Genomic DNA, 13,137 nt, shown 5'->3' with positions numbered 1-13,137 from the left:
CAAATCTGAAAATCTGTAGCTGCAGACTGGCTTCCAGTGATTTGCTAATGTATAGTCAGTATAATCTTTAGGTCTCTATATGAAGCCTGTCATGCAGAGACAATAGCTGTTACAGTGACACATGTCACGTTAACAAAATCGATAGATATGTTCACACAACATTCTCAAAATATAATAATGGTACCACACATCCCAACATTCAGGAAGCTGAGTCAGAAAGATCAAGTATAAGACCTGTCTGGGCTACACAGCAAGATGCTATAACAACAACAAAACAAAACAAAAACTCAAAACAAAAAATCCACATGCACATTTTAAAAGACCACGTATTAAAAATATGCTGAAATTTTTTTCATTGTAAAAACAAACTCTTAATTTTAGAGTGAGCTATATTTACATTTTCTAAATACTAATTATGAAATATACACCTTAGTACAATGTAATAATCTATTAAAAAATCAGCAACACAACAGAGTAGGCATGAAGACACAAGCTGGATGAGTGGTACATGCCTGTAATCTCAACACTCAAGAGGCTGAGGCAGGAGAATTGCTGCACACTGTGTTGGAGGCAGTATAGGCTATAAAGTAAAATCATGTACTTAAATGTACTCATAAGTGTTATACAAATGTAAGTTCACACTAGCTACTAGCCCAAAACAGCTACTGATATAAAGGTAGACCTCTTAAGGGTTTTCTAAATAAATGAACAAAAAAAGCAAAGACATTCAAAAATATTGAGCTCAGTTGCTATTATTTTGTTCACCATCTTCCATGCTGCTATAACTTATAAACTTTTACTGTGTTAGTACAGGGAAAAATTCATCACAACCAATTTGGTATATAACACTAGATTTATATCTCTTCTAGCTGATTCAAAAGTATAAATAGGAGTGAGGGTTTGCAGATATAGGGGGTAGGAGTACTTATTGCTCTTGGAGAGGATTTTGGTTCAGTTTCCAACATCCACATGTCAGTTCACAACTCCAGTTTCAGGGGATCTGCTACCCTCTCTGGCACTCTCAGTTACTAAGCATGCACATGGTACACATACATACATGCAGGCAAATACTCATACATATAAGATAAAAATATTTTAAGTATATATGATATGCAAAAAATCCAAATAATATTCTGCTATTGAAATGCATAATAATCTTGTGAGGAAAATACAAAAATATTTTTGGAAGTGAAGGAAATGAAGTAATTCATGATACTGATGTGATCAGTTTTGATTCTATAACTGGAAAGGTATGTTATTATGTGTAGCACTGGCTCAGGCTAGCCTCAAACTCAACCTGTCTCTGCCTCCCAAGTGCTGGGATTTAGGAAGCATATCACCATGCTTTGCTTTAGTTTTAATTATATGGTATGTGTTTGTGAATAGTACAGGCACACAGAAGCCAGAGGTACCAGATCCCCCTGGTGGTTTGTGAACTGCCTAGTGGGTGCTAGGAACTAAACTCTGGTCCCCTGAAAAGACAGTCTATGTTCTTAAAGGCTGAGCCATCTCTCTATTCCCTGTTGTTTAGCCTGTTGTTTTCAGACAGGTCTCATCATAGAGTCTAGGCTGGCCTCTAACTGGCAGCAATCCTCTGCTCCTGTTGGGATTATAGATGTATGTCCTATGCTGAGTGCTGATTTATCCTTTGATACATAAAAAGTCAACAACCCTTAGAAAAAGAAAGGAAAAACCAACTTGAGACCTGTAATCCCAGTACTCAGGGGACAGAGGCAGGTGAATCTATGACAGTTTAAGGTCAGCCTGGTCTACATAGTGAGTTCCCGGACAGCCAGGACTGTTACACAGAGAAACTCTGTCTCCAAAAATCAACCAAACAAACAAAAAACCCAAAATTTGGTTTTGCTATGCTGTATCCAGAACCTAAGGCCTTGCACATGCTGGCCAAGAACTCTTCCACTAAGCACATCCTCAGCCGATGTTTTGGTGCCTACAAATTCCCAGTATATGCTAAATTAAACAGCTTTTCCCTGTTCCTCACTTCCCTTTCTTCCCAAGGTGTTCCATGTCTGTTTAAACAAGACACTATCACTGACGGGAGTTACAGCTCAGTCAATTTTTAACTTGTTCTTTTATAGACTACAGAATTTCCATTATTCCATTCAAATAAAATCGTGTTCAAATATTTCTTCAGCTATACAAATATAAAACCTATTTCATGTCAATTCATAGATATAATCTGTTCAGTATTCAATGATATGGAAAACAGTGATGTGGCCTAATCAGAGAAGCTTTACCCTTCACTGTGTGGTCATGCAGCAGCAAACTCTACATGCCCCCATTTCCTGAGTATTCTGCACTGTCATTTCCCACCACTAAAGGCACCCTCCAAATAACAGAACATAACATAAAAGCCATGTAGTAGCAAGAAATACTAACTACTATGAAAAATTCAAAACCAAAGAGACAACAATTTAAAAATATATCCAGATTGGAATAAGCCATCAGGTAAGTAAATCCCACTTATGGTCAGACACTGTCATTGGCACTGGGTACACAGTGAACAGGACTAATGTGAACTGCTAAGCAAGCGGCCATATGCTCTCCATGAGCTCACAAGTCAAAGACAGGTTTGTCATCCAGTGACCAAAGGCCACATGGTTTTTCTTTCAGTGGCAGGCTACACACAGGAGCTTGTTCTTAGGTGTCTTCTCTGTGGTAATAACATAAAATCTGATTCCCCCTCCCCCTGCATTAAAAAAAAGAAAGTGCAAGTCTTTAATCCCAGCAGAGCCAGGGGGATCTCTGTGAGTTCAAGGCCAGCTCAGACCTAGTTCCGGGACTGCCAGGGCTACACAGAGAGACCCTGTCTCAAAAATAAGCAGCACTCCCCCCTGCCTCCCCCTGCAGCAGCAGCACTCCCCCTGCTTCCCCCTGCAGCAGCAGCACTCCCCCCTGCCTCCCCCTGCAGCAGCAGCACTCCCCCCTGCCTCCCCCTGCAGCAGCAGCAGCACTCCCCCTGCCTCCCCCTGCAGCAGCAGCAGCACTCCCCCTGCCTCCCCCTGCAGCAGCAGCAGCAGCAGCACTCCCCCCTGCAGCAGCAGCACCCCCCCTGCAGCAGCACTCCCCCTGCCTCCCCCTGCAGCAGCAGCAGCACTCCCCCTGCCTCCCCCTGCAGCAGCAGCAGCAGCAGCACTCCCCCTGCCTCCCCCTGCAGCAGCAGCACTCCCCCTGCCTCCCCCTGCAGCAGCAGCAGCAGCACTCCCCCTGCAGCAGCAGCACCCCCCTGCAGCAGCACTCCCCCTGCCTCCCCCTGCAGCAGCAGCACTCCCCCTGCCTCCCCCTGCAGCAGCAGCAGCACTCCCCCTGCCTCCCCCTGCAGCAGCAGCAGCACTCCCCCTGCCTCCCCCTGCAGCAACAGCAGCAGCACTCCCCCTGCCTCCCCCTGCAGCAGCAGCAGCACTCCCCCCTCCCCCCCCAGGAAACCAAACCTGAACTCGGGTTTATCTTTTAGACAGGAATAGGGAATGGTGGGTAAAGGTATGGTTTAGATGGGATATAAGTAGATTAGCCTATTTCCTTGAGAATTTGAGTATGAATGAGATAGTATTTTACAGCTTACATTGTTATGTATTTCTATGTGGTAAGCTATGTAAAATTAAGTTTATATTTTGTTATATTGTGTTAAATGTTTCCACTTATAATATTTTATACACATTATTTTTTACCATATTCTATGTATGTATACTTTTCCTGTATTCAAGACATTTTGTATATTGATACAATTTGGGATATTTATCTTGCTGCCCTTTATAGTTCTACCTCTTGTCTTGACACTTATACTCTACCTCTATTTTAGGGATTTACATGTAGGTATATGTAAATAGTTATATTGTTTAAGTATTTGTTCCTGCTTTACTCAGGAAAGTTTTAATCAGTCTTTTTAGCTAAGTTCCCGAGTATTACAGATTATCTTCACTCACATTTCCTGTACCTATGAGATTAGTCAGATATAGATGCTTAATCTTCAATCACTTCATAGACATGCAGAACATGGCATTTAAATGTTTTAATATTAGTACTCCATTGACATGAGACACTGTTGCTCCTGACAGCACCGTGCACTTTCCCAAAAATATGTTGGACACTGTTGTTGCTCCTGCTGGAGTTCAATCTCGCCTCAGCTAATGGCCTGTTGGGCATAGAATTGCCCCCACCTTGACCACTGATTTGGACATGCAGTCCTATGTGCTTGTAGGAGACAAATATAAAAGACTGCTTGACCTTGCCAAGTCAGGGTAAGACAGCCATTCTATTTCCCTGCTGTTGTTGTGGTCTGTCAAGTTCTCTTGGCCTTAGCCAAATCTGGGTGGTGTACCGTTTTCTGTCACAGTCACTTCTAGTATGTGTTATTTTCCTTCTCAGGTCTTGATGAAGTTAAAGATTAAACTATCACAACTATTATTCTCTCTTCCTAGTTAGATATATTAGGTACTAGACTTACGTTTTCCAGCTTAGGACAACTCTATTGTAAACTCCATTATGCCCTCACCCTAGGACTAAATATGTAGGTCATTTTGTTCTCGATTTTCCTTTTCTTAGAGCACATTTGTTATTCACTGTTTTGTATATAGTTTTGTATTAAGCCTAAATCTTTTCTTTAGACTAAAAGGGGAATTGTAGTGAGGTAGTCCTTCTGTAGCACTGACCACGCCCATTGGGGGTGGAGCGATGGGCGGGGAGGACCTGAGGAAGGAGGTCGGAGGGGGCCAGGAAGGCGCTCTCTTTCTGGCGTGACTCGGACAGGAGAGGATCGGGTTGAATTTCCTGGTGTTCATCTGTCTAGGTTGTAAGTTATTTCTCCCTGAATAAACATCTATTCGGCCTATTTGTTTATCCTGATCCTTATTTACCGCAATACTGAACCCTCTGAAAAAACATCAAGTGCTCCTAACCACTGAGCCCTCTCTGCAGGCAGCTTAATGAGAGTCCCATGACTTAGCTGTACTATCAACAGGATGAGAAGACAGCCATGAACAGGGTTAGGATTAAGGGTGAGACCAGGCCCCTGATTCCTTGCCCACCCGGTATGTGTGCACATATCTGCCACACTATCCACTTAACAAAGTCTCCCCAGACACAGAAGATAGTCTTGGGATCCACAGAAAACACAGTTCTCTACTTATATATTTTCTTTCAAACTTGGTGAAAATAACTCCCAAGGGTAGCCCCCCTCTAAATACACACAAATGACAATGACAACGATGGATATGTTAAGAAAATCATTCCCTGATATATATAAAATCATTATGCTGGACACCTTGCATAGACAATTTCTATTTGTTAATATAACTCAATAAAACAAAAATGCTTTTTAAATGAAGAAAATAGTTGGGACAGTGATACTTGCCTATAATTTCACTTAGGACACTGAGGCAGGAAATTTACAAGGTCAAGGATAGAATACAGTGAGATCTTAGGTGGAGTAGGCAGGGAGGAGCACAGAGATTTGAAGATGCTAGTCTTCAGGCACAGAGTCCTGTAGACACAGGCCAAGGAATGCTGGCAGCCACTAGCAACTGGAAGAGGGAAAGAAGGCACACTTAGCTAGAGCCACTTGAGGTAGCAAAGTCCTGCTAACACTGATTTTGGATCTCTGGCCTCTGGCAAGAGAATGAGCTGTTGTCTTAAGTGACCAAACTGTGTGCTAATTTTTACAGCAACCACAGAAAAACTAATATAGGAATGTAAGCCTGATATTTTTAAAAACAAATTAACTTTTCTCTATGTCAAATTAGGAACAAAGTGCTTAATGTTAGGGAAGGAAGCTGGTAAGAATTAAGCTTGGGAGTATGTGAGTGAGCTAGTGTGTGTGTGTGTGTGTGTGTGTGTGTGTGTAGCATAGTTTAATACTAAAGTGTGTGTTTACCATGCATAAGGGCCTAGGTTTGATCTGTGTCACAAAAATACCTGTATACATGCATACTGAAAACAAGTAAATTTCCATACTTAACAAGAATCAATCAGGCCAGGGTGATGGCATACCCACACCTTTAATTGTGGCACTCAGAAGACAGAGGTAGGCAGATTTCTTTGAGTTCAAGGCCAGCCTAGTCTACATAGTGAGTTCTAGGACAGCCAGGGGTACATACAGAGACCCTATCTCAAAAAGCAAACAAAAAACAAAAATATGTGAAAAAAAAAAAAAAAAAAAACCTTTTTTAAAAAAAGGCAGAGGCAGGACGATCTCTGTGAGTTCGAGGCCAGTCTGGTCTACAGAGTTCCAGAACAGCCAGGGCTATTACACAAAGATACCCTGTCTTGAAAAAAATGAAAGAAAAATAGACTCAGTAATGAAACAAAGATACCATATAAATAAAAATTACTTTAACCTCTCATGAAAAACCCACAAAATTACTCATTTCCATACAATCAGAGAAACTTTACTAAATATTACAAAGTGATTCTTTACTGCTTACTCTAGATATGTTTAGCCATTTTAGTGTTAGGACCCAGAGTCTTACCATGCTCACTCATCAAGCACCCTAAAACTATGCTTACTAATCACCTCTTTTTTTACTGCCACCATCAAAATGTAAGATTGTGGTAGCACCTCCTACCACACAGATACTGTTCCAGTCTCAGAAGTTTAGATACACTATATATAATCTGATGTAAAATACAAATCTCAGTAAAATACAAATTCCATTAATTATGACTATTTAAGTCCCTTACCACACTGCCTGCTGACTGATTTGGACAGGCTCCAATTCTTCCAGCCCTAACTTACCTTCCATTCAGCAGGTGTCTTAAGAAAATATACATTCGGGGCTGGAGAAATGGCTCAGTGGTTAAGAGCATTGGCTGCTTTTCCAGAGGACTGGGATTCAATTCCCAGCACTCACATGCAGCTCACAACAGTCTGTAACTACAGTTCCAGGAGAACTGACCCCTTCTCACAGACATGAATGCAGACAAAAATCAATACACTTTAAAAAAAAGAAAACATGCACTTAATCACATTCCTTCCTTGTTTGTAAAGTTCAACTGACACCTTATCAAATAGAGGCTACATAGTCTCTTATAATCTGGTCCTAGCCTAAATTTCCTGCCATAAACTATTGCCTATCTCAAACCATTCATTCCTTTGTGTAATTTTTTGAACAAATATTTGTCTTTTTAAAAAGCCTTCCTGGAAGACTTAGGAAACTTCACTGAGAGGATAGTATTATGAGCCTTGTAATACATATAGACCCACAAGCAGAGAAGGCATGTTTCTCTCTCCTCCTCCCTTGGTAGTTCTGGGACTTGCTGCTTGCTAGGCACATGCTCAACCACTGAACTCTCCCCCCCCCCAGTCCTCTAGCATACTTAGACCCTTCCCCACACCCTATGCTTGTCTTTATAAGAACACTCATGGATCCTATCAAACACACATTATGCCAGTGACTTCTGAAACTAGACTATTATTCAGCTTCTCTAGTTGTCTGCCTAGAACTGTTTATCAACCACATAGAAGATTAGAAGATACATCCCAGATGAAAACAAAACAAACAAACAAAAAAAAAAAAAGATTAAGGTAAGTGACTATGTATCCTAGGTTAGGCAGCATGATAGAAATTTTCTTTTCAGTGTTGTATTTCCTTTATTGCCTCACCAGCAGTACCTGTCACATTAGGCATTTACTCTCTATGTTGGATTCACAAAAGGTTAGATAAAATACTTAGTATTTAAATACTCCATAAGAAATGGTTTCTTGTGAACTAAGAGTTTAAGGGCTCTGGGGCACTCAGTGTTCAGGATGGTGAACGCCATACACAGGAGACAGACAAAGGTTCTCACTTAATGGTTTCTAATAACTAAACTTCATAAGCTAAGAGCCTTGAGCATCTGTAACATGTCAGATTTCTTGCTAGTCATTACACACAGATTTGTTTATTTAAATACAATTTAATTTGAAAAGAAGGTGTCCTTGCTTTTCCAGATTAAGAAAGTGAGATTCTGGGACTAGAGACGCTTAGTGACTAAGACACTGACTGCTCTTGTCTGGCACCCAAGTTCAATTCCTAGCACCCACATGGCAGCTCACACCTGTCATTGTCAGTAACTCTAATTCCAAGGAATCCAATACCTTCTTTTGGCCTCATTGTATACAAGTGGTACACAGACATAAATGCAGGCATAATGCTCAGATACATGAAATGCTAAAATAATAATTAATGATATTATTAATAACAAAAACTCCAGTTACAGGAGATCTGATGCCCTTTCCTGACCTCTGCATACAAGTGGTACAGACATACATATAGGCAAAACATCCATACGAATAAAATAAAAATACCTGCTGAGCCATTTCACTGGCTCCAGAAAAAAATATCCAGCGTTTAAGGAGTAGATATAAAGTTATATGTGACTCTTTCTTTGTGGAATGAACTTGTTTCTTAGCATTTTATCTGATGTGACCTAAGACTTCAATTTTAGAGTAACTCTAATTAATGTCTACCATGTTGCCTAACCTAGAATAAAGTCACCTATCTTAATTCCTTTTCTTTAGGTTTGGTTTGTTTTCATATGAGACGGTTGATAAACAGTTCTGGGCAGACAACCAGAGAAGCTGATTAACAGTCTAGCTTCAAAAGTCACTGCCATAAACACCAACAAGAAAACACATTTTAAAATGACTAAAAATATGTAACAGGACTGGAGAGATGGCTCAGGATTTAAGAGCATTGGCTACTCCTCCAGAGGACCAGGTGTGGTGTACAACCATCTGTAACTCCAGTTCCAGAGGATCCAAAATCTTCTTCTGGCCTCTGAGGGCACTACATGCACGTGGTACACATACATACATTGAGGCAAATCACATACAGAAAATAAATGTTTTAAAATATTTTTTAAAATAAATAAATTTTAAAGTTTTAGTGTACATATATAAACATACTAGGCACAAGCCTATGGAATTATGGTACACAATTCTACACCTGTCACCTGTCCCCAACAAGTCTCCAAAAAAGAACTAAAGAACACACACAAATCCCATAGTTATACTCTTTCATTAATGGAGTGAATTAAGTTAATACATTTGCTGTTTTAGCACTGAAACCTAATATTAATCAACCAATTCACATTAATCTGAACTTTGTGGGGAGGGGGAACCCACAAAGTTATTTAACATGAAATAGGAACTCACTTTTCAAAAATTTTCAAGAAAAGAAGCTCCTAGTTAGTGAATCATAGCATAATCCTAGTTAGTTTTAGTTACTGAATCATAAATGAGGCTTTTAACTCAGAAGTTATTTCCATTGAGTTTATCACCTATGCCCTTTCATTCAGGATATTAAAAGGTCCATGCTTGAGTACATAGCACATTCATTTCAAACACAATGAAGTAGGACCTACAGCAAATTACTTAGCCTGTGTGATCCTCAATAGTCATCTATAAAATGGAACCAACAGTAATTGCCCTATTTTAGAGATAATTAAGACCCAATGGAAGACTGCCATAAGTTAGAGGCTATCCTAGGTTACTTATTAAGTTCCAGGACAGCCAGGAGGACTATGATGTGAAACCCTAGCTCAAACTAAATAAATAAATAAAACATAAAAATAAAAACCCTACGGTTGTCTAAAAAGAATGAAATGATCACATTAATTTGCATCACAGAAGGGTTTTTAATATCTGCCTAAATTATTTTAAAATCTATTCTGGGTTAGGGGTATTTCTTAGTAGAAAAGTACTTACCTAGCAAGCGGTATGCACTACGGATTTCTGAGATAAGTGCCAAAAAATGGCATTACATTTCAAGCTTTAAAAAGCCATTACAAAGAATTGGAGTTACAGCTCAGTGATATGAGTGCTCACCCAATATTCCCACGAGGTTCACACACCTCCTGTCCATCGAACAACACCACACACAGGAACAGGAGTGGGGGGGGGATGGATAGAGAAGAGAGAGCGCCTGCGCATGCATGTGCCAGCAGTGGACCAGGAGTAGTTGTAAGGCAGACAGGCTAAAAGCAGCAAGTTCCTTTTGGAAGTTATTAAAAAAAAAAAAAAAAAAAGGTATTGTGCATCTGGAAGAGGCCAGAAAATAGAGGCAGACACAGTAGGAAAAAAAAAAATAATAAAGGGAGGGAACTTAGTCAGAAATGTAAACGTGGTATTCATTTGAAAGGAAACAAGTTAGAGCAATAGAATTAAGACCACCACGTGAGAAACAACCAAACATCACCTGTAACTACCAAACCAAGTGCCTACAAAGACAACTCTGGTGCCATGTTCAAATATTACATTTAATAGAATACAAATAAAGGACACGCTCCTCAAAAGAATCAGAATGTAAGTGGCTTGCTACAGAAAGGCCCATTACCACATCTAATACCCCTTAATTCATCTCCACTAGCAGAAACTCTGGCTGGCTTAAATGAAAATGTTGCCTGAACTCCACCACTCTTCAATACTCAGAACCCCACCCAGCACTGTCCGGTCCCGACAGACACTGGGATGGAAACCTAACCCCATCTCAGACACCCATCGCCTTTGGTCTAACCTTACCACGGGCACCCTTTCCATCTCTTGAAGTCCCTGCACCTTCTTGAGCACAGAGTCCTCGCCGGGCAGACCCATCCTTATCCCAGGATCACAGGCTGGGCGGCAGCCCCAGGGAAGGCCACGGAGGAGGACTGGCCGCCAGCCTGGCCCCTAGGCACTTGGCCCGCCAGTCTGGAGCTTGCAGGCACACCGCCTGCCACACCCCTCTCCTCCGGACCTTTTCCTCCTCCACCCAGAACGGTCCGGCACCGAAGGACAAGGGGCCCCTTCATCTGCTGCCTCTGAACGAGAGCGGCAGCTCTCGGCTGCTCTCCGGGTGGCCCGGGGACCTCCTACCTCAGCCGCCTCCCTCCCCGCCAGCATCACGTCCCCCCAGCCCGCCGCTCCCCGCCAGTGCCCTCCGCTCACCCGCCGTGCGGCTCGGCCAGCTGCTCGCACTGGAGCCCCGGGCTCCACGACACCGGGCGCCCCAGACTGCCGAGCCCGCCGGCCCCGCCGCGTTCGCTGCCCCGCAGCACCGCCGGCTCCCGCCGTCTCTGTAGCCCGGACCGCCTCGGTGCGGCCCAGGCGTTTCCGGGTTCCCGCGGTCCCGTCCGCCAAAGGCTCCGGCTTCCGCCTCGGCCCCGGCAAACGCCGTTCCCTGCTCGGCTCCGGCGGCCCCAGCTTCGCGCTTGCCCGACCGCGTTCCCGAGGCGATCACACTCGGGCAGCCCCGTGGCAGTCCCACGGTCGCGGGACGGTGTTAGGAAGGGTGTCTGCCGACAGTCCGGCTACATAAAGTGGCAGGATGACCCGCAACTTAAGAAAGGGCAAAGTCCTTTGGGTCAAAGAACCCTGATGGAGAACCGGGAGGCGGATCTTGGCTCCTGAAAATGACCACCAGTGAGTTGAAAACAAGATTATCCCTGGTGCAGGTTACCATCCTTAGTCTGGGAACCAGCTTGTTTGGTTGGAAATGACCCCTGCCCCCACTCTGACAGTCCGAGAGAGTCTCAGAAATCCAAAATGGGTTTAATGTTATTAAACCTGGGGAGGGGGGTGCAAAAAAGAGAGAAAGACCACCACATAGGAGAGCCATTTACCTCTTCCTGTCTGCAAGGATCTCAAACATACTACTTTTTAAAAAGCCTTCTAATATATTTTGAAAATCTTCCAACCATTGTAGCCTATGCCAGCGGTGACAGGCTGAAATGTAATATTGTGGGTCTGGTTTGTTCATCGGATACAGCAGATTTATCCCTTTCCTGTTAACACAATGCTCCTACAATTAAGCTTATGATTAAAACCATGACTTAGGGAAGCATAGTTAGAAAATAGCAAAGAGAAAAATAAAATTAGATGACTTAGCATAGAATACCTCCCTTTAAATCTTCGTGTAATCTGGTCTTCGGAAAACTGGATGATGGAATGTGAACTAGATCTTGATGTTTACTTAGTCCAAATCTAAAATGGTCCCTAAAGGTTCATCATTTGGTAAAAGCTGGTTGCCAGCTAAAGGGCTTTGCAGTGGGAGAAGGGAGTGATAGTGAAGGCTCTGGCCTAAGCCACTGATGTAGTACATCTTTGATGGTGTAAATTGTGAACAGGCCTATTTGGAATCGGGTCATTGGCTTTTGAGGGTGGATCTTACCCAGGACTCTCCTCAGGGGCTATCATCGCAGCTTTTTGGTATGCTTTTTGGTAAATAATTGCCGCACCACATATACCTCCAACTAGAGACCCAGAAGCAACCGAACCAAGCGACCATGAACCAAAAACTCTGCAATCATGAACTCAGGTAAGTCCTCCTTCCCAAGTTTTGTCGCAGCAGCAAAAATAAAGTAACTAATACAATACTTATCTTCACTTTTTTTTTTTTTTTTTTAAGTCGGGTGGTGGTAGCTCATGCCTATAATCCCAGCACTTGGGAGGCAGAGACAGGCAGATCTCTGTGAATCCCAGGCCAGCCTGGTCTATAGAGCTAGTTCCAGGACAGCCTCCAAGGCCACAGAGAACCCGTCTTCAAAAACCAAAAATAAATAAATAAATGAGTAAATAATACACTTAATATTCCTACAACATGATAATTACACTATTCTGAGGTGTTGGGGGGGGGGAGATACAGGTACCAAGAAAACAGTTGGCATTCCATAATGTTCTATCTTGCTCCTCCCTTCTCTCGTCCCAGATTTCTCCTCCTATTTATTCTCTCTGCCTGCCAGCCTCACCTATCCTTTCTCCTGCTTTGCTTTTGACTGTTCAGCTCTTTATTAGACCATCAGGTGTTTTAGACAGGCAAAGAATCACAGCTTCAGAGTTAAACAAATGCACCATAAACAAACTCAGCACATCTTTACATCATTAAACAAATGTTCCACAGCATAAACAAATGCAACACACCTTAGAACAATATTCCACTGTGGTGATATATGTATGACATATATATGGCAAAATACAAAGCTAGCCACAGCCATAGAGCCAGGTAGTGGTAACCACACTTTTAATCCCAGGACTCAGGAGACAGAGGCAGATGGATCTCTGTTAATTCAAGGCTACATTAAATTGATCCAGTCTAAAAAAAACAGCCCACACAAAGGTGAGCCCATGCCTTTAATCCTGGCACTAGAGAGGTAGATACAGTGGGG

At 42.4% G+C, this 13,137-nt stretch overlaps 1 protein-coding gene across 3 annotated transcripts in view; it reads right to left on the bottom strand.

The window, feature by feature from the left end:
- The window catches only part of Slc35a3 (solute carrier family 35 member A3), a 35,537-nt gene extending 24,343 nt beyond the window's left edge, over nt 1-11,194 (bottom strand). For 2 of the 3 annotated variants that reach the window (XR_007834611.1, XM_051185611.1), the window contains exon 1: nt 10,517-10,762. Coding sequence is in view for 1 of the 3 variants with exons in the window: in XM_051185611.1 (XP_051041568.1) it covers nt 10,517-10,588 (72 nt within the window). In the remaining 2 variants the exon portion in view is untranslated. Of the gene's footprint in view, nt 1-10,516; nt 10,763-10,921 lie in introns of those variants that run through there. The other variant, XM_051185612.1, reaches the window with a different exon arrangement.
- Between the last annotated feature and the right edge of the window lie 1,943 nt (nt 11,195-13,137).

The sequence above is a fragment of the Phodopus roborovskii genome, unplaced genomic scaffold (genome assembly GCF_943737965.1).
Source record: "Phodopus roborovskii unplaced genomic scaffold, PHOROB, whole genome shotgun sequence".
NCBI classification, from domain to species: domain Eukaryota; kingdom Metazoa; phylum Chordata; class Mammalia; order Rodentia; family Cricetidae; genus Phodopus; species Phodopus roborovskii.
The sequence above is the reverse complement of the archived record's forward strand: the minus strand, read 5'-3'. Positions and strand labels throughout refer to the sequence as shown.